Source organism: Trachemys scripta, chromosome 4 (assembly GCF_013100865.1).
Source record: "Trachemys scripta elegans isolate TJP31775 chromosome 4, CAS_Tse_1.0, whole genome shotgun sequence".
Taxonomy (NCBI): Eukaryota; Metazoa; Chordata; order Testudines; family Emydidae; genus Trachemys; species Trachemys scripta.
Genome location: NC_048301.1, coordinates 128172709 through 128196345, shown reverse-complemented (window position 1 = coordinate 128196345; position 23637 = coordinate 128172709). Strand labels below are relative to the sequence as shown.

Sequence of the window (23637 nt, the reverse complement as noted above, 5' to 3'; positions counted from 1 at the left end):
TAAGCAAGGGTTACATGGGCTTAAGTGCGTCTTCGTTAGGTCGTTCACTCTCGTTTAACTGGATCAGTTTCCAATCCATTTAATTGCAGCTTTCCGGCTAAAGGCAAGGGCTAAGGCAGTTGGTGTCATGGACACACCAAGGGCCCAATTCCGCCCTCACTCACCCTGATGTAAATGGGGTGTGACACTAGTGTAAAAGTGGCGTGAGAGAAGAATCAGGCCCCATGGGTGCAAAAGAAGAGCGTGGCAGGAAACACAAGCAGGAGAGGAGTAAGGAGGAGTAAGCCCAAGTAACTCCCAGCACACACTAACATACACCCTCTTCTGCTCCTTCACCATATAGCAGTTTAGACCCCCTAGCGCCCACCTACTGATTTGTAACTGCCCATCACCTGGGAATCTGGCCCTTGTATCACCAGCTTCAAGTCAGTAGCAGGGCTAGGAGCTGTATTCTGCCATGAACTGCATGGCAAATACCCCCCCGGGACAATCCCATGAAAAGCACCCGTGGAATGAACCCAACCAGCCTGGCAGGGGCTGGAGCAGTTCCTGGGAGACAAAGGGAAGGGGCACACAGCCCCATTGAGCCAGGCTGCAGGGGGCTCAGGGAGGGACAGACATGTCAAAGAAGGCAAAGATAAGTATGAGGAAGAGAGGTCCTAGAGGAGAGGCTTCAGGAGCAGGCAGTATGCTGCTACCTGGGGCAGGGAGACAGGCAGCTCCAGGGAGGTTGAGGCCTGGTACAGGGAGTTCCAGGGAGGCCAGGGCCAAATACAGAGGGCTCCGGGGTACATGCATGTGACACACGTGCTGGTGGGGTTGCTCTAGGAAGGCTGAGGCCTGGCCAGGGGGTGGGGGGACCTGATGAGGAGGCTGGAGCCTGAGAGCTGGAGTGAGGAGGTGAGAGGGGGAGCTCGGCTGGGAGGAGGGAGTGTTGAAACAAGGACCCTTGCATAGAACCTGCCTCCACTTTCAGCCCTGCTCTCACTGTGGTCTCAAGGCCCATGGGTGCCTGAGCCAGCACGAAGGAGGTGAAGGGAGGAGTCACAGCCAAGCCGAAACGGACCAGGTCTAGGCAGCACCAGCAGTGAAGTCTGGAGCTGCCGCACTCAGGGGAGACTGGGGGCTGAGGAACAAAGCGCCAACTGCTGCTCTCATTAAAATCGACGGTGGAGATCCCAGGGCCTTCACTAGGGTCAGGATCGAGCCTAAGCCAGGCTTGGGTTTTGCTTCCCCAATGGGTACTACATGACTGTGTGGATCCCTGCCTAGTAAGACGGATCCATGGCAGCAGGCCAGAAGGAGCTGGGGCGGGGGAGGAGAAGAGTCATTTCTCCACATACTGGTCCTCCTGGGGGCCGCCCGAGCCCATTCCTCACCCCTCCACAGAGGAACAGCGGAGCAGATGGGCCTGACCCAAGGACCAGGAACCTGGCAGCACAGAGAAGGTGAGCGTTTGGGCAGTGCTTCCCCCCATACGTGCACAGTCCATGTGGAACTGATTATTCCCCAGGGATGGCGAGGCAATGAGAGCCAATCAGAGCGTCTGAGCAAAGGGCTTAATGAGAAACAAACTGCAGAGGCAGGCGAGACCGAGCGGAGGGGCCAGGACGGAGCCGAAGAGCGGAGGAAGGTGAGAAGGAAAAGAGAGAGGAGTGCGATCTGCTCCCAGACGCATCAGGTCCTCGGCTCTCTCAGCGCTCAATACGGGGCAAATCCTAACTGGCGCCCAGGATCCTACTCTGCCACCAGAATTTGCCCCAAATGTTCCTCTGGACAAACCAGGTGTTGGGGGGGATGGATGCCCCCAGGGCACACGGGCAGGGGATTTAACTCCCTTCCTCTGCATCAACAAAGAGGGGGTATCTCCTGCATGGTCAGCCTCTTGTGACTGGGGGGGCATTCAGCAGGATGTCTTGTAGATGCACCAGGAAACACTGCCCCAGCCCCCCCATGCCCCTTCCCACCTTAGAACACCGGGTAACATCTTACAGCTGCTCAAGCCAATTGCACTGATGCAAACGTCATATATCTACCTTGGGCATAGGTCTGCACTCCCCATGTTGGGGTAAAGGGGGGACAGACTGGAGCCTTGGGGAAAGAACAGGCCCTCTAAGGGAGGCAGACCGGCCTGTAATACACTCGCCCCATTATGGCCAAAAGAATGAGCGGGACGTGAGGCAGGATTGGGGAGTCCAGCTGCAGGGGATTAGGCAACCTGGTTCAGGGCTGCCCAATGAGTTTTGGGAGTAGCTCAGGGAGATCAGTAATGGGATAAGGAGCCTTGAACCCCGACTTGAACCCAGAAGCGACCAAAAGCCATTGCTAGCCAAAGTTTGGTCGGTGCCCCCAAAATAAGTTGGGTGGGTCTCAGCCCACGGACAGAGGTCCATGCCATAGAACGCGCTGTCACAGTTGGCACCAATTGGCCTGCTGGCTGGCAGACTAAGCAGTGACTGAATTAGTTCCCTATTAATGCTGCCCTGCATGGCACGACCCCAGATACCCTGGATAATACAGGGGGCAGAAAAGATGTGTGACCATGTGCACCCCTCTATTCATACTGAAAAGGGTAGAGCAGCCTGGTAGAGGGGCTCACAGGATCCGCGCTATTAAAGATGGGAAAAGACATAACCAAATGCAAGGTCCCTCTATACCCAACGGCAGACCCTGCCTCAGTTTCTCCTTGTGTCTGATGGCTCTATTAGTTGCTGAAGCGATTTACGCCGCTGGCTAAGTCCCAAAGTTCACCCCAAAGAATCCAAACCAACACAAACCCAGATCTTTTGCCCAGGGTTCATTCCTCCCTCTGAAGGTCTGTCCTCCTCCACCAATCTTCCAGCCCACCTGGGATCTAATCAGCCCCTTGGTAGCAGCAGAGGTCTCTAGATGGCAGCACAGTGGGAGCCCAGGCCCACCCCCCACTATGGGTTCTCAGGCTTGGTGACCCCATACAGCCAGACTATCTAACCCCAGGCTTCAAAGCTGCCCAGTCTTCTTCCTATAGAGCCAGCCCTCCTGCTCGTTGAAGAGCCCTGACTTCTCAGTCTCCTCTCCCTGGAGTCCCTGGGTCAGCAGCCCCACAGGCTGCTCTTAGTTCCCAGCAGGCCGGCTCTTAGCCACCTGACTCTGCGTCCCTCCTCTTCTCCACAGCGGGAGTCAAACCACGTCTGGTGGATGCAGCTGAGCCCCAGCTGCCTTAAAGGGCCAACTCACCCGGTGACCCCCGAGCATGCAATCCATCGGCATCCCCCCCGAGAGAGGGGGAGCCAGGTACTAAACTGATACATACTGGAACTCACGCTCATTGGGATTCCCGGTGACCCACAAGCCACAAAGCTGGAGACACGAGAACACAGGGTGTGCCACTCCTGATCGGATCTCTGCTCCATGCTTCAGAGAAAAGCAAAAATCCACCCCACATCAATGGCTCTTCCATTCTGTAGACGTTTTGCAAGAGCAAGATCCCTTCACAGACCATCTCTTCTCCCAATCCCCCATGCATGCCTCATTCTGCAGACCACCAATTGCCCTCAATAGCTCTGGCTCTTAAAGCATCTCTTCAAGGTACCTGGGAAGGGGGTGGGGGATGTTCCTCTTTCCTAGTTCCTGGCCTCCTGCCCATCTGGGTCCACCTCCGATGCCAGGAGCGCCCCATAAGCCCATGGGACCAAGGGCAAAGGATTCTGGGAGCATCTGAGGAGGACCTGTTGCAAGGCTGAGTGTGGGTCACTGTATGATAAAACTCAAGAACCGCTGCCCTAAAGGCCAAACTACATTTCGTTCCCCTGCTCCAATCATGTTTCCTGCTGATTCATGGCTCCGGCTTCCAAGCTGCCAGCTGCGCTATGCTCCGCCCCAGACACACACTCACTTTCCCTGCACCCACTAACAGCCTAATACAGAGGGGATGCAATGGGGAAGCAGCGCTGGCATCTGGGGAACATGCTATATTGCAATGCAGGGGCAGTGCTGGTGTCTGGGGAGCGCGCTAGATCGCAATGCAGGGGCAGCACTGGCACGTCTGGGGAGCGTGCTATATCGCAATGGGGAGGCAGCGCTGGTGCGTCTGAGGAGCATGCTAGATCACAATGCAGGAGCAGCGCTGGGGCGTCTGGGGAGCGTGCTATATCACAATGCAGGGGCAGCACTGGCACGTCTGGGGAGCGTGCTAGATCGCAATGGGGAGGCAGTGCTGGTGCGTCTGGGGAGCGTGCTAGATCGCAATGCAGGAGCAGCACTGGGGCGTCTGGGGAGCGTGCTAGACCGCAATGCAGGAGCAGCACTGGGGCGTCTGGGGAGCGCGCTATATCGCAATGCAGGGGCAGCGCTGGTGCGTCTGGGGAGCGCGCTATATCGCAATGCAGGGGCAGCGCTGGGGCGTCTGGGGAGCGTGCTATATCGCAATGCAGGGGCAGCGCTGGGGCGTCTGGGGAGCGCGCTATATCGCAATGCAGGGGCAGCGCTGGTGCGTCTGGGGAGCGCGCTATATCGCAATGCAGGGGCAGCGCTGGGGCGTCTGGGGAGCGTGCTATATCGCAATGCAGGGGCAGTGCTGGGGAGCGTGCTATATCCCAAAGCAGGGGCAGCTCTGGCGCGTCTGGGGAGCGTGCTATAAAGCAGCGTTGCCATTTCTGGGGAGCACAAACCGCCCCTTTGGGGAGCACTTTAGCAGGGTGACTGACACCTCCACCAGTGACAGTGCATCTCACAGACATGTTTTCTCCCTATGGAACCACAAAGCCTCAAGTCCAGAGCTGAGCGCACAACTGCGGGCCTGCTGCTTTCCTCTGGCGTCTCTAACAGCGGTCGGAACGAGCCCCTCCCATCGTGTGAGGCTGACCTGCCCCAACGCGCTGCAGAGCACTTTAATCAACAGGGCGGGGCGGGTTTGGGGGCTGTTGAAAAGGCTGCTTTAGAGAATAAACATAAATACATAAGGTCATTGGCCTCCCCTCCTCCGATCCTGGAGCCAGGGTGGGAGTCATGAGGGCTGGCCCCTGCTCCGCTCAGAGGCATGTTATTCATTATCTGCATTTTTAGAAGCAGCAATAAAAAGCAGAAAAATGAAAAACACCGGCCGCGGCCTAATGAAACTGTCATTCAAATGAAGCCACCCTGCTTCCTGCTGGCTGGTGTGAGCTGAAAGAGACCTGCACGAGGAGCCTGCTCCCAGCGGCCCTTCAAACACACCGCGTTCAATTTCAAAGCTCTCGGCCTGGGGAGCAGGTTTGCAATCCCCTCCCTGGAAACTTTATTCCCCTTCAACTGATGAAGTATTTCAGAGGAAATGGAGAAGGAAGGGGGAGGGGGAGGGCTGGGGGGAGCAAGGGAAGCTGTTTGCTGAGACCCAGCCGTAAAACAAAAAAGAACAGTTATAAATATCCAAGCAGGTACCCAAGCCTCCTGCCTGACTATAAATCTGTCGGCCGGGCATCCCTGCAGGGAAGGCGGGATTGGCTGCCTGTTAGTCACAGATGGCAGCACAATCCTACACTGTTCGAGGCGGGCGCAGTTAGGGGACTCAGATGCACTCCGATGCTACCAACCGTGCCGGGCTGGACCCTGCTCTCACTCACACTGATCAGCACAGCCGGGTGTAGCCTGGGGCAGAGCGCGGCTCACCAGACAAAGGGCTGAGCAATGCTGGAAGCTGGCCCAGTGTGAAAGGGACGCTATGTCCGTAACTCAAATGGCTGCGGGAGAAAGGAGCGGCAGAATGGATGCAGTGAACAGACCCCTTGGGATGAGTCCAGAGTGGAGCATCAGCGGCTAGTCAGGATTGGGGTGGCCAGTGTTACAGCCACAAAGCATTTTAGTAGTATTTAATTTCATGCATGGAGGTGAGTTAATGGGAAGATAAACTACGTGTACTGAATCGCACAGGAAAATGTTTTCTAAGGGGCCGGGAAAACATGAAAGGAGATTCTTTGGCCAAGGTTTTCGGAAGTGACTAGTGATCTTGGGGCTCAACTTGATGAGATACCTTAAATGTCTGAGCACTGAGACCCTCTAAAAATCAGGCCCCACGAGCTGTGTTTCCTAAATCCCAAGACACTGCTGAAAATCTTGACCCTCATCAGAACATTATCCTGAAACCTTGTACAGGCCTCAAATAAGGACCTCAAAACACTAGCTAGACATTAAGGCATTAGGCTCCGGTGCCCTGGAAGGTAGGTATTATCCCTGTTTTACCGGTGGGTAAACAGAAGCACGTACAGAAGAAGAAATGACTTGCCTAAGGTTACAGAGTGAGTCAGTGGCAGAGCTAGGAGTGGAACCCAGGTGTCCAGAGCACCCAGTTCTCAACTCTAACCACTAGACTACCCAGGCACAGAAGGAATGGTTAGGCCAGAGGATGGAAGGAGCCCTGCCCGACTTGTGCACAGAGAATGCAAGGGAATATTTGGAAAAATCAAACATATTTTCAAAGATATTGAAGTACCTAAAGATGCAAATAGGGGCCGAGTGGGAATTACAAAGCTCTAAGCAGGTTAGGCGACTAAATGCAATTGAAGTCAATAGCCGTTACGCACCTAATTCTGCTAGGCAATCCGCATCTTTAGGCACCTAAACATCTTGAAAAATCTGGCCCCTCGTCTTTTTCCCTGTTAAGACCATAGAAAAAACCTGCCGTCTGTAGAAGAAAGATTCTCTCAAGGAAATCTGCAACCCAATTTACTATACCGCTGGATTTTTTTTTTTTTTTTGTAGAAAACTGAGGTGTTGACATGAGAGTGGGCGAAACGTAAATATGGTACTGAACTTCAAAGAAAGGAGGCCGGTCCTGGCCATGACTGCCGTTAGTTTAGTTTTTATTCATATTCAATTAATAAGGGAGGGTAGGGAAAAAATCACTAAACTTCTGGAAGATAATGAAAACGTGAGCAATGTTTATAAAGACTAGATCTGGTCACTCAATTGCACTTTTTTTTTTTTGTTAGAGTAACACAACTGTGATTGGAAAATGGACAGTAGGAGGATCGAAAAGAGGCTGAAAGGCCATGGAAAAAGGGTAATAAAAAGCATCAAAGCAAGGGGAGGTACCACAGAGACTAACGTTATTAATTATTATTTATCATTTGTACTGTGGTAGCACCTAAGAGCCCCAGTCCTGGGCCAGGAGCCCATAATGCTAGGCACTGTACAAACACAGAATGAAAAGACACTCCCTGTCTCAGAGAGCTTAGGTCTGGTCTAGTTGAATCTCTTCGTTAATGACGCAGAACCAAGGATTAAGCTGCCCATTCATTACATTTACAGATAAATCTATATTGGAGGAGCTGAAAACACCAGGGAGGACAGAGAAATACCAAGGGAGCCAGAGTGACTGGAAACGTGATCAGAAAACAACCTGAACACAATGAGATTCAACTCAGAGGAAACGCAAGCACTAATACACCCAGGGGCACTAACTTCCCAAGCAGAGCTATATAATGGGAAGGAGAGACTGGAGAAGCAGCAGGGGGCCGGGAGACATCTAGGGGTGATGGTGGACAATAATTCAGACAGGCATTTGCAGTGCAACATTGCCTCCCAAAAAGCCGGAAGCAGCTTGGGGCTGCCTAAGTAGAAGCATCACATCCCGGAGCAGGGATGCACTAGTTCCTCTCCATGGGGTCGATCCTGTTCCCGCTGAAGTTAATGGGAGCTTTGCCATTGATTTCAACAGGTGTGAGAACAGGATCCAGATGGCTCTGGTGCAAGAACACCAGGGAGTAAATCCCCTGGTACCAGAAAGATATTGACAAACTGCAGGGTGTTCACAGGAGAGGAACACAGATGTTCGGGGGGGTAAGAGGGAGAGATGAATAGAAGTAAATACACAGAGATTGGCTCACTGAAGTCTAAGGGGGAACAGGATAACAGGACACACATCTGTAAACACCAAGGAAGGAGTGAGATTATTTAGGGGGGCGAAAGGGGGTAGAATTAGGCGTAATGTGATGAAATTAAGGAAGGGAAAACTTGGGGTCTGAATGTCAGGAAAGTTTTCCTGGCAGAGAGATCTCTGAGGGTGGGGAATTATCTCCCAGGAGGCAGGGGTGGGAGCCCGGTTCCTTGGGAGGTGTAAAGTTAGACTGGACAGATCACGTGTGTGAAACAGGGGGACAGTCACAGGCCAAGGAGAGGGACGAGATGGGCTGTCCTGGTGCTAGCTTGTAGAATGAAGCTGCCTCATGTTCAGGGCATTTTCTGTGCCTGCACAGCAGGGCTTTAAGAGCTAAATCTCTCAGTTGCTTTTAATTCCTTTTTTATTTTGCAGTAAGAGCTAACATGGTTACAGCAATTTGTGGACTTAATCACTTCCCAAATGTAACATTTTTTTAAATCAAATCAGCTGTTAAGCTGTGCAAGCATCTGAAACTAGTAAAACTTCTATCTCTGTTTGATGTTTTACAATTTGAAAACACAGAGAAAAAAAAGCTGATTTTGGGGGCTGTTGGGTTTTGTTTTTTCATTTTTGCAAGACAATTGTTGGTGGGCTGAGACCTCACGGTGCCAAGTTCCTGCTGGGAACAGACTCACGTCCAAATCTTAACTCCCCCCTCATCCTTCCCCAAAGTCTAGAGGATAACAACACAAGGGAAGATAACAGCTAGCCCAGAACAAAGCTTCAGATTCCTCATTCGAGGCATTCTAATTCTTTTCCTAGAGAACTTTCCCATGTGTCTGCTCAAAAGTGTGCGAGTGTGAGAACAGGACTGGGCGTGCATGTGCAACTATCCACGTGACCATGTGCACAAGAGCATGTGAGTGAATGTACATGTACCCCATACAGCTGTCTGCAATTACAATACATGCTGTCATGTAATATATATAGATCTATGTATTAATGAAGCCTGTATAAAAGACTCCCCCACCCTTGCTAGATTACTTAGAAACATCCTCAAACATACTGAGTCCAATTCTAGTCCAGCTCTATTAAACAACCAATTATTGTTGGTCCATTTGAACTAAAGGAGACTCTCCAATTACCGGACAATGTCTTCGAAGCCTGAAGAGCGGGACCCGGAGCCAACTGTTTGGCTGTACAGAGACAGATCAGAGAATAAACCTTTCATAGCAGTGTTGACCCTCTCTATACAGCTCTGGATCCCAGGCTGGTGAGGGAGCATTCAGTAAACTTCACTGGAGTCTGGAGCAGCAGCCTTGTAAGCAAGTAGTCCTAGTGCAAGAGCGCTGAGACCCACAGCCCAGCCAGAGCGCGCACACAGACACACACAGGTGTGATCTAAGCTACAGCTCTCACCTACCTATGCACGTTTTCCCATCAGTGTGCAGCACAAACTTCACATGGCAGCCACACTTGGGCCCTTCGTCTGTATCGTCACACGTGTGTTGGCATCCTCCATTTCCATAGTTGCAGGTCACTGCGGGGGGCAAAGAACCCACAGTCAAGAAGTCGGCAACAGCCTAGAGCAGGTTCCAAACATCATCATCTTACGCTCTTGATCTGGAATGCACATGAGCAGGGGAATGCAGGCTGTCTGGAGATTGGAATTGCCACACCAAACAGTCCCTTTATGCAAGCATCCCATCTCCTGCCACACTAAACAATCCATTTAGTCAGGCATCCTGAGCAGGGCACTGGTCCATCTGACCCAGTACCTGATGTTCAAGCCATTTAGATCGTCTCTAGGGATGTGAGAGAGACCTTCTATCCCTACGGCCCTTTCTGTCTCTGGCCTTTCTTCCCAACCTTGGCAGTTTTTGTCATGGGGACATATCTCCCCAGCTCGATTCACACTGGCCAATGCACCATCCCATGGTAGCGACTTTCAGTTAATACCCAGCTGGGCCACGTTTAAACTGGTGTCCAAGAGGTGGAAGGCTGAGAGCCGTGTGAGAAAGCCAGCCGAGGTGAGGTGAGAGGAACGAGTGGCTCTAGAGTGAGTCAGATCTAGATCCTGTCACCCTAGGTTGTGAGTTCAAATCCAGCCTAGGGTCAAGATTTTCAGAAGTGACGAGTGATTCTGGGTACCCGACTTCAGACACTTTAAAGGGGCTTGAATGTCAGAAAGTGCTGAACACCCGCCCATGAAAATCAGGGCCCCTTAAGGTGCTCCAAGTTGGGCCCTCAAAATTGCTAGTTAGTTTTGAAAATCTTGGCCCTGATTGGTAGTGACTGAAAGTTGTTGCCATTTCATCGCTACTTGGAGGACAATACCTTACACAATTCAAAGGGGAAGTAGGGAGCTGGCATCATGGCCTAGTGGTGGGCTTCCTGCCTATGGTGCTGGAGGTCCCAAGTGCAAATCCCAAGGAAACCCAAGTAGCAGAAATGAAAATAATAATTATTAGCCTGGAGCAGGTGGGATTCTCTGGCCTGTGTTATGCAAGAGGTCAGACTAGATGATCACAATGGTCCCATTTGGCCTTCAACTCTATAGGAACAGGAACTGATAGGACAGTCCCAAATACACAGAACAACAGGCTTTAGCTCCAAGACTGCTCTGGGACACCTTGGCTGGTTTAAACTTAAAATTTATGAAAGGATTTAAAATCCAGGGTTTGCAGAAATTTTTAAGCTGAGACGTAATTCTACCTAGTAGATTTAGCTGCCCAATTCCCAATCCCCTATACAGCTGGGAAAGTCTCAGCCACAATGGTTAAAAAGAAATCCTCATCAGCCATTTCTAAGTCTCTGACTTTCCCTGCAGAAATCTTAGCCGAATGACACTACCATGGGGTTTCTTGCTTCTTTCTCATAGGCATCTACTACTTGCCAATGCCAGAGAGCAGGCTAGAAGGACCACTGATCTGGTCCAGCATGGTAATGTTTATTCAGTAATAAAAAAATTTGTTATTGGAGATGTGTGGGATTTTCAAAAACTCTTATGTCACTTAGGTGCTTTGAAAATCCAACCCGATGTTCTTCAGCAGGCAGTTACTCGCTGCTGAGAACAAATAAAATAACAATCAAATAAATAAAATATTAAAAAAAAAAATTAAAATCTTGGCAGCAGCAGTGAATTCCTGGCCTGAGATCAGAGGGGCTGACAACAGCGAGTCCCCAGGCAGATGATTCTTGTGGTTCTCTGGTGCCAGTCACTAGGGTGAGATAATCTTCTACTTTAAGACTAAAGCTCACAGCAGGCTCAGCCCAGGAAGAGCAGTGAAGTCCATGCAGCGTTATACCAGAGGTGACTCTGACCCGTTGTCTCTGCAAAAGAATGAGCTCTGAAGCTCTGCGAAGAGGGAGCCACGGGATTTAGTAAAGATCTCACTGGGGGATGTTGAGCCGTCGGGACCCTATTTTAATTACTTCTGTATTATCTGGGGTCGCCTCAGCCTGTGCAGACAGCGGCCCGTGCCTACGGACACAACGGCATAGGCAAACCACTGGAAAGCTGGGCAGGCAGATAGGCGTCTGCAACAGGCGCTGCAAGAGCAGTGAAGGAGGCTGGCTGGAAACACAGCCCTTAAACCTCAGGAATCAACCCATTTGGAACCTGGGTGTTATTGAGCTTTTATTAGGAATCAGGATTCCTGGGTTTTATTTCTAGACAGTGGGAGGAAAGTGCAGAGAAGTGCAAGGTGATGTGGTCTAAATGGTAAGCGCTGGGGGGCGAGGAATGGGCATCAGGCCTCCTGGGTTCTTTACCTGGATCTGTGAGGTCTAGAGCTTAACGCAGGGTGACTGGGAGTCTAGGATTTGGGGTTTTGTCCCCGGACTTGGAAGAGTAGTGTGGTCTAGCACTCAGAGAAGGAGGAGATGGAGTCAGGACTCCTGAGTCTAGCGCTTATTGCGGGAAGTTTGGCCACTAGGGGTCTTAGGTTCATTTCCTTGGGTAGGTGGAGAGAGCGGCCTAGAGCAGGGGGTGGGAGTCTGGAGAGCCACGTATTAGCTTTACAAAGGAATGGTGGTTGCCATGGAGCTGCCTCAAGGCCCAAAGCCCCCTGAGAAAGGTGGGTCTCATGACACGAGGCTGGGCTGGTATCCCCCAGGCTGAAGCCATAAGCAAAGGTGGGGAGAGGAGCAGCCAGGTACCGGGCTCTTACATTTGCAGTCCCGCTGGTTCTTGGTGAGCTCAAAGCCCGGACGGCACTCGCAGGCGATGCCCCCCTTGGGGGTCTCCCGGCAGATGTGGGCACAGCCATGGTTCTTGTTCATGCAGTTCATTCCTTCTAAAAGAGAGAAGAAAACACATAAAAGCGCCACCGCTCCCCTGCAGGGCTCGGGCCATAGGGCCAGGGAGGGTCTGGGATGAAGGGTGAGTTTCTCTCATGCTGGCTGGGATTGAATACAAGATGGTCACTATCTCAGAGGGGCCGGATTACTTGGGCACAGCCTAGAGCCAAGCCCAGCCTGCACTGAAACCTCTGCCTGGGGGAAGCATCCCACAGCCCTGCCTAGCGCTCTCCGAGGACAGTTGTCCACATTGCCAACACACACAAGCCCCCCTAAAATCCTCTCCTTGCCCCACATGCACCCCACCGCCACCCCAAAATGCCTTCGACTCCCTTCAAACCCCTCTTACCAGCCTGGGACAGATCCAGCCAGGACATGCCTTCCCCACGTTTGAAACCCAGCCCCACCTTCCCACTCCCACACATGCCATCCATTGCCAATGGCATGCCCATCCTTGGCATGCCCATTTCCCATCTCCATCCACCACAGCACCATCACTTCTTCCTCCTGCCCCACTGCCCACTCTCCCTCCGCCCTCAGTACCCATTCCCCCTTTGCCCACCCTCAACCTCCTCCCCATGCTCAGCCCCCACCGTACATCCCCACTGCCCCCCATCCATAGCCCCCCTCCAATTATCCTCCCCTGATTTGCAGCAAGGAGCCATGCCAAGGTGCCCAGGGCTGTTTCCCTGGGAGGGGCTGGACAGCTCTAGGAGGCTGGGCTGTCAACATGACAGAGGCAGCATTAGCTGCTGACGTTGCTGTCTGGGCTATCCAGGCTGCAAACTAAACAGGGCGCTGCTGACTCACGACCCTGGATTGTTTTGACTTTTGCTCTGGTGCATGGAGGCCAAGTCCAGAGCTCCGTCCCGAGCCTGACAGCATCCATCACCCTGTATTGGCCATTTGCCATCAACAGGAGCTGGAGCCAGGCTTCCCCCTGGACACACAGCGCTGGGAGGGCTGGGCGGGCCTGTCACATTGTGTAGGGCAGCTGTTGGGGTTACTATGGGGCCTTGATGTTGGCTCCAGCCCAACTCCAGCCGCCCCAGGGAGTGGGAGGAGTTGCAGGCACCTGGGGTCACAGTGCTGCCCCAACAGCCTGGCCTCAACCTGACAACAGCAGCCAACCCCAGGGCAGCATTCGGCCCTGGTGGAGGTTATGTGGGATGGCAGCACTTCCCAGCCAGGCTAGGGGTGAGGCATGCATGGCACCCTGTCTGCCCACAGTCCCTCCCCACAACCTACAGAGCACTCCATCCCCGTCATGGCGCGTCTTCTGGCACGGAACACCACGGGGGAACGGCTCCCTGCAGGCCAAGCCACGAAGCACCCTCTGCAGGCCCACGGTTCAGATTTCTGCTGCCGGCAGCAGCGTGGGTCCCTTCCGCTCTTCACTGTCGCTGTTCTTCTTGACAGGCCGCTGCAGGTGGGAGAGGGCTCGACTCTGCACCTGCAGAGCCGTCCCCGCCAGACAGCGGCACGCGACAGCCTCTTCTACACAGGCTGCCACCGCTGACCCATGGCCCTGGTGCGCTGGTGCATGGCCTGGCCTGCCTTCCCCTCGCGGTGCCTTGGCTCCTGGAAAGGGCTGCACAAGATCAGCCTTGAGCCGCACATGAGACTCCAAAGGCACAAAGGGTCATTCTGTAATGACCAGGCACAAACACCGCCTGGAGACTGCCAGCGAAGCCTTAGGAAGGCTGCAACTTGGGGGAAGCAGCCCCGCTTATTCCGCAGCTCACGGAGGAAGGCTGCTGTCAAATCACACGCGCTGGCGCCAGGACTTCTGGGTTCTATTCCCAGCCCTGCCAATGGCTCATTGAATTGGCTACAGGGAGTCATTTCGCTTTGCTATGCCTCAGTTTCCCCATTTGTAAAACAGCGGAGAGGGACGCTGGCCCCCGTCCCCTTTGTAAAGCGACGGGTGTGAATTAGCCCAAAGCAAGATTCTTACTGGCCATGAGAGGGACACACACTAGGAGGGGAAAGCAACATCCGGAGGAACATTTTACCCCAACACACCCTATATCTGGCCAGAGAGCCAGTGCATTGGCCTCTCCCAGTGCTGAAAGCCCAGAGCAACCAACCAGGTCTAATCAACCTCCCAGTCCCACTCCCCCAGGTGGCTCCAACCTCCAGCTCAGCTCATCCCATCCCACCCCCACTCAGGGTGGGGTTGACCAAGACGCAGCCCCAATCCCATCAAGGCTGGGCCCCTGAGGAGAGCAGAGATCCAGCCAGTTCAGACCCATGACGGAGCATCTCAGACTCAACTAGGCCTGGACCAATGTGATCAACACGTGTTGGACTGCTGTGTCTTTGATACACATCGCAGACCTCGCTGACGCTGATGGGGCTGCCACGCACCTTTCATTCCAGCTCAATGGAAAAAGCAACTAAGCTCCTTTATGGAGGGAGGTAACAAATATTAGAAGCCATTGCCCAAGGCGCTGGGCTGCACTGACTTGGAGAACATAAGAGGGGGTTCCCTGGGGACCAGTTACAGATGCAGGAGGTGAGGGCATTGATTGGTTGCAGCTGTGTGTGGGTGTGCAAGGCAGAAAGCCCGAGAAGCAGTCATGAGCATGGCCCTGAGAGGGAGCAGACACAGAACTCCTTGGGGCACAGGACTGGCCGGTGAGGCAGGCTTGAGAATTGCGAGCAAGGAAATGCTGGTCTGTGCTGGGTTCAGGGAACCCAGTAAAGCAATAGGATTGCACCAAACAAATACCGACTCAGATGATCCATTTCTCCTCCTACTGGAAACAACCTGCCAAGGGCCTTGAATATTGGCTAAGCGCTCAGGCCAAGGGATAACAGAACAGTAACTCGTCATCTCAGGGTGGGCCATACGGGGCCTGGGCCTACCAGGGCAGACACGCTAGTGTTGCGGGAATGCCCTGCAGGGGCTGCCTGCAAGGGAAGCTTCCCAGAGCCATGCCCCATGCGCAAGCGAGGAGATTGGAACAGGGCGGGTATGGTTGTGATTAGAGGCTTACACACACACACACACACACACACACAAAATCAGAGCATTGTTTATGCTGGGTAATAAAGCGCCCAGAGAGAGGGGAAAGGAGCTGGGGACCAGGCAGCGGCAGCTCGCATTCCCATTTCAATGTGTGCCCCAGGAGATTCCTAAGGCAGCAGCGTGGTGCGAGCGGCAAGGTAACTTCTGTCTGTGCCCATAAGCTGCATGAAGTGTTGACAACCGAAGCAGGATTTACATCCTGGCTGCCCTGAGGAGCAGCAAGGGAAAGGGCAGAGGGGGGAGGGTTTGGGGAGCTGCTGGGCTTATGGCTCGTTATTTTAGCCCTGCGCCCCCCCTCCTCTGCCCCCACACACGCTTCCCTCGGGACGGTCTCCTTTTCCTCTCTGCCCGCACTGCCTGTCCCCTGACTCGGTCCTGGCCCCAAGGCCGAGGAGCTGCTGACGGCTAGAGCCAGACGGGAGACAAGGAAAGGTCACCTGTAACCTCAGCCGCAAAAAGCTGGGTCCAGCGGGTGCTGAATGGAGCATTGACAGGAGTTTATATAACATTTAACAAAACCCACAGCCAGCCGGGGGGAGTGCAGGGACCTGGGGTGGGTACACACACAGCCAGTTCCAGGAAGAGATTCCATGCTGAGCGCTCAGACCCCACCAGTCTACCCGCCGTGATGTGGCCAGTTCAAGGGGCGGGCTCTGGCTCCCTCTGGGGAATGCAGAGTTGCAAACCCAGGGCCTTCTTGGGGTGCTTCATGGTGGGGAAAGGGGAACTAACTGTGTGAACATTTCGTGGGCGCTGCAGGGCAGGTGACTGGCTCGGTTTAGAGGTGTCAGCAACGGCAGCCTTTCCGAAGGGAACTCACTGGAAAATGAGCCAGCAGCTAGGAAAATGGGGGATCCCAAGGGGAAGGGTGTTGGGAGAAGGCACCTCAGGGGGTTGGAGTACCTTGAATAGGGTCAGTGAGATGTCCCACATGCTAAGAGGCACCCTGCTGAAAAAACACAGAGGGGAGGTGGGGTAGAGGCTGGCCTCGGGGTTCTGTTCTCAGCCTGAGGAGGGGAGTGATGTCCAGTGGTTGGAGCAGGGGGAGCTGGGAGTCAGGACTCCAGGGTTCTAGTCCTGGTTTGAGGACTGGAGTGATGCCTAGTGATCAGAGCAGGGAGGGGACTGGGATTCAGGGCTCCTGGGCTATATTCCTACTTCCCAGCCCTCTGGGTGCCTCCGTTAAACCCATTTTTCAAACGAGGACAGCCTGGTGCTTCTCTGCCCCACATGGAGGCGCCGAGGCTGTGACGTACTTGGCAGCACACAGTATTAAGCAGCTGCCCATTAAGAGCAGGGCTGCAGGAGGCTGTGCCCTTTATGAAATGCCTCAGCATTCCTCTCCGACCTCCAGGGCTTTGCTAGCATAGAGGGATGTGTCCTGGCCTTTCCGAAGCCAACTCTGACCGTCCCTCCTCAAAGGGAAAGGCCAAAGTCCCCTGCCACAGTGCCTGCTCCCATCCTGCGTCTCTCGCCTTTTACTGCTACATTTTAATTGTTTCTCTTTAGAAACTTGGGCTCCACAGTTTCCTTTCCAGGTCACATAAACCCAGCACCCAGAGGCAAACATGGCTCCATGCACAACATAGGGTCACTCCAGGGAGCCAGGGTAGGTCTATAACATGGTCGGAGGCCCGTCTTCTTGCCCTGAGCCCATGCCTTTCCCAGCGGGAGGCACTCGAAGGCAGGGTGCAATGCACTGGAGCAGGGCAACGGGAGGGGCGGGGCAATTCTTTCCCAGGTAGATCAGCACCGGCATCAAGGTGGCTACATGAAGAGGTGAATATGCGGGGGCAGACCCGAAGAAGCATTCTGCCCAGCATGCATGGACAAGCTGCAGTGTGGATGGAGCGACTGCCCCCCCACGGGTCTGGCTGTACAGCAGCGGGGACGGTTCACATCCGCCATCACGCCCCTGCCTCTCCACTGTCACAGAACAAGCAGGGAAGCCCCTGGGATTTCCCCATTACAAATCCATAGCTGACAAGGGTTTGTGTGGTCACTTCCATATTAGTGCCAACGTCCATGGGGCCTAGACTCCAGTCGTTCCACACCCCGGCTGTGTCCCAGATCACCAAGGACTGCATGGGAGGAACACAGCACCGGGCAGTGTTCTGGCAGTGGCTGGAGATAGGTGCACGGGTGGGGCTGGCAGAAGTGTACCCACAGTGTATTAATGACAATGAACCAAGGGCTCCAGGGCTCGCCGTGCCGTACTCTTCCACTCTAAGGGACTTCCTCCTCCAAGCCTAGCTGGGGTTGCAGGTGGGTCCTGAGTGAGTGGCTGGGGGACATGGGAACTCATACTGTTTTTTGGAGGGATGGGCTGCCTGTTGCCAGCCTTAGGGGAGGCAGGTTCTGCAGTGCCAGGGCTCTGGCTGCAGTACAGTCGGTTGGGTTTTTTTAACCCTGCGCTCTCGTCTCACTTCTTTGGATCCCCCTGAGGCTGCACCGGCAGTCCATGCAGAAGGGGTTAAAGCGGCTAGGCCTGGACCCTGTCTGCCTTACACATGCTGTCCTCGCATCACCTACCTGGCAAATCCAGCGCAGCTCTGCTCTAGATAATGGTGATCATCTCTAACTGCCGTGACAGGCAAGCTGTCCGTAATTATAACCATCCTGTGTTCAAACCACACCAGTCCTGGCCTCCGCGCTGGCTCTGAAAACCGCCACTGTGCTCAGAACCGAGCTGCTTTTCAGTGGCCCTAATTCTGTCCCTGGAGTGAGATTCCTCTCTTCGGTCTTACTGCTCAATCTCTCTTTTAATACCAAGTACCAGGCCTGCCTGGCCAGCCCCGGCCCTCTGAGATCTGCTCTGCACACGCAGTACTTCTGAGCTGTTTGTTGGTGGGAAAAGCAGCCACAGCCCTTTGCCTCTCATCCAAACGGTGGCTTGTCTTGCTTTTTATTGCTTCAATTTACTACCAGCCATAGTTTATGCAACCTGCAGCCACACCACCTTGGGTTCTGATCCTGGCAGCTCTCACCAGCTAAGCTGGGTTAATACATAGTTGGGAGACCTCCAAAAATAACCCCAGGGCTGCCGAGAGGGCCCGTTGCTGACTGTCTCCTCCAAGTCAGTACTGATGCAATGCCCAAGGATGGTGCAGCTTCAGGACATGTGCCGTCCTTAAATATGCCCTAGGATTTCATGTAAGAGCAGGAGAATTTTTGTTCTGGCATGCTGGCCCAGCTCCAGGTTAGGAGAGCTGCAGCTGGCAACTTCACCTGAGCGTAGGATTCTTCTCCACTCGCTCCCCTAAAGCGTCATGCTGAGCTGTTAGACAGCGGCTGCCTTCCATCCCGGGGATGCCTGCGCGTCCGGGGGGGAGGCAGCAATTCCCCTGCATCTGGCCTGTAAAATGCTTGGCACTATAGAGAATGTAAGTTACTATATACACACTACTGTGGAGAGTTATTAACAGAAGACTCCGGCAGCCACGGTAGAAGTCAGGACAGGTAACTGGAATCTCCTTTGGTAACAGGTGCCTCCCGGGAATCACACTGCACGTTCACACTAGAAGAACAAGTGTGAACTGCCCTGCTTCACGTCCCGATCCGTCACCTTTGTCCCATCAATGCCTTGGGTCTCACAGCAGGCACCACGTTCTTGAACAGCATAATCTCACCCCGCTGCGCAAGAGTCTCCCACGCAGAGATTCTCCCAGAGACTCTCTCTGCTCAAGTCTCTCCCAGCTGAGCCCCACTTGGCTTGTGCCTTCCCCGCTTGCACCCCTCCTTCATGCCATGCTGGAACCAGGCCCCTTGTTCACAGCTGTGCAAGACATGGGGAACGCAGGGAAGGCACCATCACGTCAGCACTCAGCCATCTGTCCGCCAGCTCACAGCCATGCCCCTCCCCTGGCATCCTGCGTGCCACGCTGAAATGCAGCAGGCCCAGCTCTGCCCTTGCGTACACCTGCAAGGCCCTGTGCAGGCTGTCAATTTACTGACCTCTATCCCTTCTTTGAAGCTCACACCTCACCATCCTTTTCCCTCCCCTAAGCACGTTCCGCTCTCAGCGAAGGACCCCCCCCACCTCTAGAACTCACTCGCTGCAGAAGATGCATTTATTGTGTCTTGGTTCTGGTTCTCCTAAATCTGCAGGCACACCCCGGCCACAGCCACAGCTTCAAGGCTTCCCTTGCTACCAGCCTCCAGGTGCGAGGCAATAACAACTCATAAAAAGAGGACAATTAAACCTCATGCTGCAGGGACACTGGTTGATCACCCATAGAAGGTCAGGACGGTCTCTTCCTGTGCCTCCCCACCATCTGCATTGTCCAACTGGCCAGGTACATTATGGGCTTTTCCTGTCCGTTCACTGAATCGCCTGGTATTGCCCATACTTGGAGGCAGGAGAGTGGACTTAATGGCCAGTTCTGACCCTGTATTGCACAGACTGCCTTCCCGGGTTTCTCAATCATTCCTTTCGCACCTCCGTCGCCAGAGTGGGATTAGGGTTCTGAGGAGTGCAACTTTGCCAGGAAGGCAGGATTCCTGCTGGATCAGCCACAGAAACCTCACACCTGCCTGTTCCTGCACTTCTTACTTGCCTCCTGCTTCCTGCCAGCCGAGTAATCCTCCCCTCTTTTAGCCAATGTTTCCTGCTCCTTAAACCATTTATCTATGGACACGCAACTCGGCTGATAATAAAGGTAAACCCAACTGCTGAAAGAGGCAGATGGGGGAAGGAAGGGGGAAGGGCAGCTTTAATGATGATTTAACTCAGACTGTGAGCTGTTGCTGGGTATTTTCCACCCATTCAAAAGAAGCTGAGCAAGTGTAGAGATGCCAAGAAAACTGGAGACCCAACATAAGTCAGGGGGTTTGGGGCTCAGTCTGAGGGTTGATTTGTTTGGGGCAGAAGGCAGGGGCTTGCATTACTCCTCTGGGTTATCACACTGGGGTTCAGTCCCGCTGAGACACACAGGAGCCTCAGAATTTGGCCTTTCCTTATCTTCCCCTCTGCTGGTGGCTGGGATTGACTGCAGTGATCTCCCTCCGCCTGTGGGTGGGAGCCCCCAGCTGTCTTCCTCGCTGGACACCAATGCCACGTCAGGAGGCTGCAGTCTCCCCAAATGAGTCAACAGCGCCACCGACCCAAGCTCCGCCAACGACATACCCAGAGGCTCTTGTGCAGCAGCCCGCGGTGCTGTCACCAAGGGGTCAATGATTTGAGGCACCTCCATGTATGGGCTGCCCAGCGTTAAGCACAGTGCGGACCTGGCTTTCAGAAGCCCTGACCGCCCACAGCTCTAACTGAAGCCAACGTGAGTGGCAAGCGCACAGCACCTCCGCTAAAAAAATAAATCAAGCCCCGAGCATCTCAACCTGGCCTCTTCGAATCAGTGCTGGCTGAGCCCAACACAAGATACTCCCGTGAACAGGTTCCTATGCTGGACCCAGCCCGGCCATGGGGAGTCCAGCTGTCAAGTAAGGAGGGAGAGAGACAGGCAGAAAGAAGAGCAGCAAGGATAGGTGAGCCCAAGCACGAGGAGGGTGGAGAGCAGCATACTGGAGTGGAAGGGAGAGAATGAGAAGCAGAGGAGAAAGAGAGAGGAAGAGATGGAGAAGATAACAGAGGGAAGGGAACGAGTCCAGTGGAAAGGTTCCCGTACAGCCGGAGGACTCTGGGCAGGTTCACTCCACCCTCCTCCTCATGCCCCTCCTCTACTTGTGCTACATTGATGACATCTTCATCATATGGACCCATGGGAAGGAGGCCCTTGAAGAATTCCTGGATTTCAACAATTTCCACTCCACCATCAACCTCAGTCTGGACCAGTCCATGCAAGAGATCCACTTCGTGGACACTACAGTGCAAATAAGTGATGGTCACATAACCACCACTGTATACCGGAAACCTACTGACCGCTATACGTACCTACATGCCTCCAGGTTCCATCCAGGACACATCACACGATCCATTGTCTACAGCCAAGCCCTAAAATACAACTGTATTTGCTCCAATCCTACAAGATCTTTATCAAGCATTCTTAAAACTACAATACCCACCTGGGGAAGTGAGGAAACGGATTGACAGAGTGAGATGGATACCCAGAAGTCACCTACTACAGGACAGGCCCGAAAGGGAAAATAACAGACCACCACTGGCCATCACATACAGCCCCCAGATAAAACCTCTCCAGCACATCATCAGCGATCTACAACCTATCCTGGAAAACGAACCCCCACTCTCACAGACCTTGGGAGGCAGGCCAGTCCTCGCTTACAGACAGCCCCCCAACCTGAAGCAAATACTCACCAGCAACTACACACCACACCACAGAAACACTAATCCAGGAACCAATCCCTGTAACAAACCCCGTTGCCTACTCTGTCCCCATATCTACTCTAGCGACACCATCATAGGATCTAGTCGCATCATCAGGTGCTCATTCATCTGCACATCTACTAATGTGATATATGCCATCATGTGTCAGCAATGCCCTTCTGCCAAACCGGACAGTCTCTACATAAAAGAATAAATGGACACATATCGGACATCAGGAATGGTAACACACAAAAGCCAGTAGGAGAACACTTCAATCTCCCTGGACATTCAATAACAGATTTAAAAGTAGCCATCCTTCAACAAAAAAAACTTCAAAAACAGACTTCAAAGAGAAGCTGCAGAAGTACAATTCATTTGCAAACTTAACACCATTAATTTGGGCTTGAATAGGGACTGGCTCATTACAAAAGCAATTTTCCCTCTCTTGGTATTGACAACTCCTCATCAATTATTGGGAGTGGACCACATCCACCCTGACTGAATTGGCCTTGTCGTCAGTGGTTCTCCACTTGTAAGGTAACTCCATTCTCTTCATGTGACAGTATATTTATGCTTGTGTCTGTGATTTTCACTCCCTGCATCTGCAGAAGTGGGTTTTTTACCCATGAAAGCTTATGCCCAAATAAATCTGTTAGTCTTTAAGGTGCCACCGGACTCCTAGTTGTTTTTGTGGATACAGACTAACATGGCTATCCCCGATACTAAGCAGTGATGTGTATCGCCTGGGCGTGGAGCCCCCCGACCAGTCTTAATCTCCATGCCAGCTCTCATAGAACAAGGAGGGCCTTCAGTCTGGAGAAAGTTGGCCAGGCTCAGACACTTTCAACACGAGGCTGGCACTCTAGCCAGATCCAGCGCACAGCCGCTAAACTTGAAGAAGAGAAATGCCTAGCACGGTAGATAGCGTCTCAGCCTCCATGCTGGTCACAAGGGGGAAATCACAAGTGCAAGAGCATGAGCCTCTAGAGTTTGAGTTAAAGGGCCAGTCCTGCAGCTGGGCACTGTAAAGGACTCATTTCTTCTGTGGACCGGGCACAGAGGGGACGCCTAATATTGAACGGCGGGTTACAATAGCACGTTCCCAGCCTTAAATAATCCTCATGGCTAAGTTCACCTGCATCATCCCCATTTTAAACAGGCGCAGCAGGGAAGGGACTCACCCACGTTCACACCGTGAGTCACAGTGGGAGAGAGAAAAGCAACTCCCGACTCCTAATGCGCCGCTCTAACCACCAGACGCACTGAGTCAGAACCAGGATCAGAACTCAGGAGGTCCCGGCTCAACCCACTAAACCACACTGTTCTTTTGGAATCTGGCACCAGGCGGGTAAAATTCAAGTGGAAACTCAAAGGATAAAAGCTGCTACATGGGCTTTTGCAGCCAGGGAAGCCGGGAGAGAAAGAGCAAACCCAAACGGATGCTTGCCAAGCAGAAAAGACAAAACCTAGTGAAACAAACCCCCTCTATTCTCCAGAATACCTAAGAGGCTACTTCGAACAATAGGGAATTAGAACCGACAAGGAGACAGCAGGATCCACACAAGTACTGGCAAGCAAAGATGAGTCCTGTGGATTGGTGTGCAGAGTTTTTTGGTACCTTTTCCTTTAATAAAAGGTCCTGTATATGGATTAACGTCTTCCGTTTGGTATTATTGTTTCAGGTGCCTTATTAAAGGGCCTGCAAGGGCTTTGATACATAGATCAAAGAGCTGGTCTAGTTTCGTTTGCAAATGACTCCAGACCCTCCACAAAAACTTTCCCAACAGCCAGCATCCAAACACAGCAGCCCATATGCCCACCAAAGCAGCTGCTGAGAACGACTGCCCCACTGGTGTAAAACCGAACTGGCCACGCTCAACGTCTGCTGTGGTACAGCATGACAGGCGTCTTGCTCTATTAAGTGTCTAGAATGCTTGGCTGCAACGGCTGTTCCACCCGCTGACTTGACATGACCTGGCATGACAACCATTCCCACCCACCCCTTCACCAGTGGTGGAAGAATGGAAGCCATAAAGGAGGCAGATGCCTTGGTATGATGCCAGATACCATGGTGATGGGCATGGTATAAATCCCCAGATAAAGTAAATTAGATACAGGTGCTGGAACTAGGGGTGCTGCCACATCCCCTGGCTTGAAGTAGTAATAACAACCCAAATACATGGTTTCTGC

General features: G+C 53.0%; 1 protein-coding gene across 4 annotated transcripts in view; it reads right to left on the bottom strand.

Annotated features, from left to right (window-relative positions):
• The window catches only part of SCUBE3 (signal peptide, CUB domain and EGF like domain containing 3), a 100844-nt gene that overhangs the window by 42436 nt on the left and 34771 nt on the right, over window positions 1-23637 (bottom strand). For 2 of the 4 annotated variants that reach the window (XM_034767444.1, XM_034767447.1), the window contains exons 5-6: window positions 12007-12132; window positions 9258-9374 (exon numbers count right to left, since the gene is read on the bottom strand). In XM_034767444.1, the coding sequence (XP_034623335.1) occupies window positions 9258-9374; window positions 12007-12132 (243 nt within the window). The remainder of the gene's footprint in view (window positions 1-9257; window positions 9375-12006; window positions 12133-23637) is intronic. The other 2 variants (XM_034767445.1, XM_034767448.1) reach the window with 1 other exon arrangement.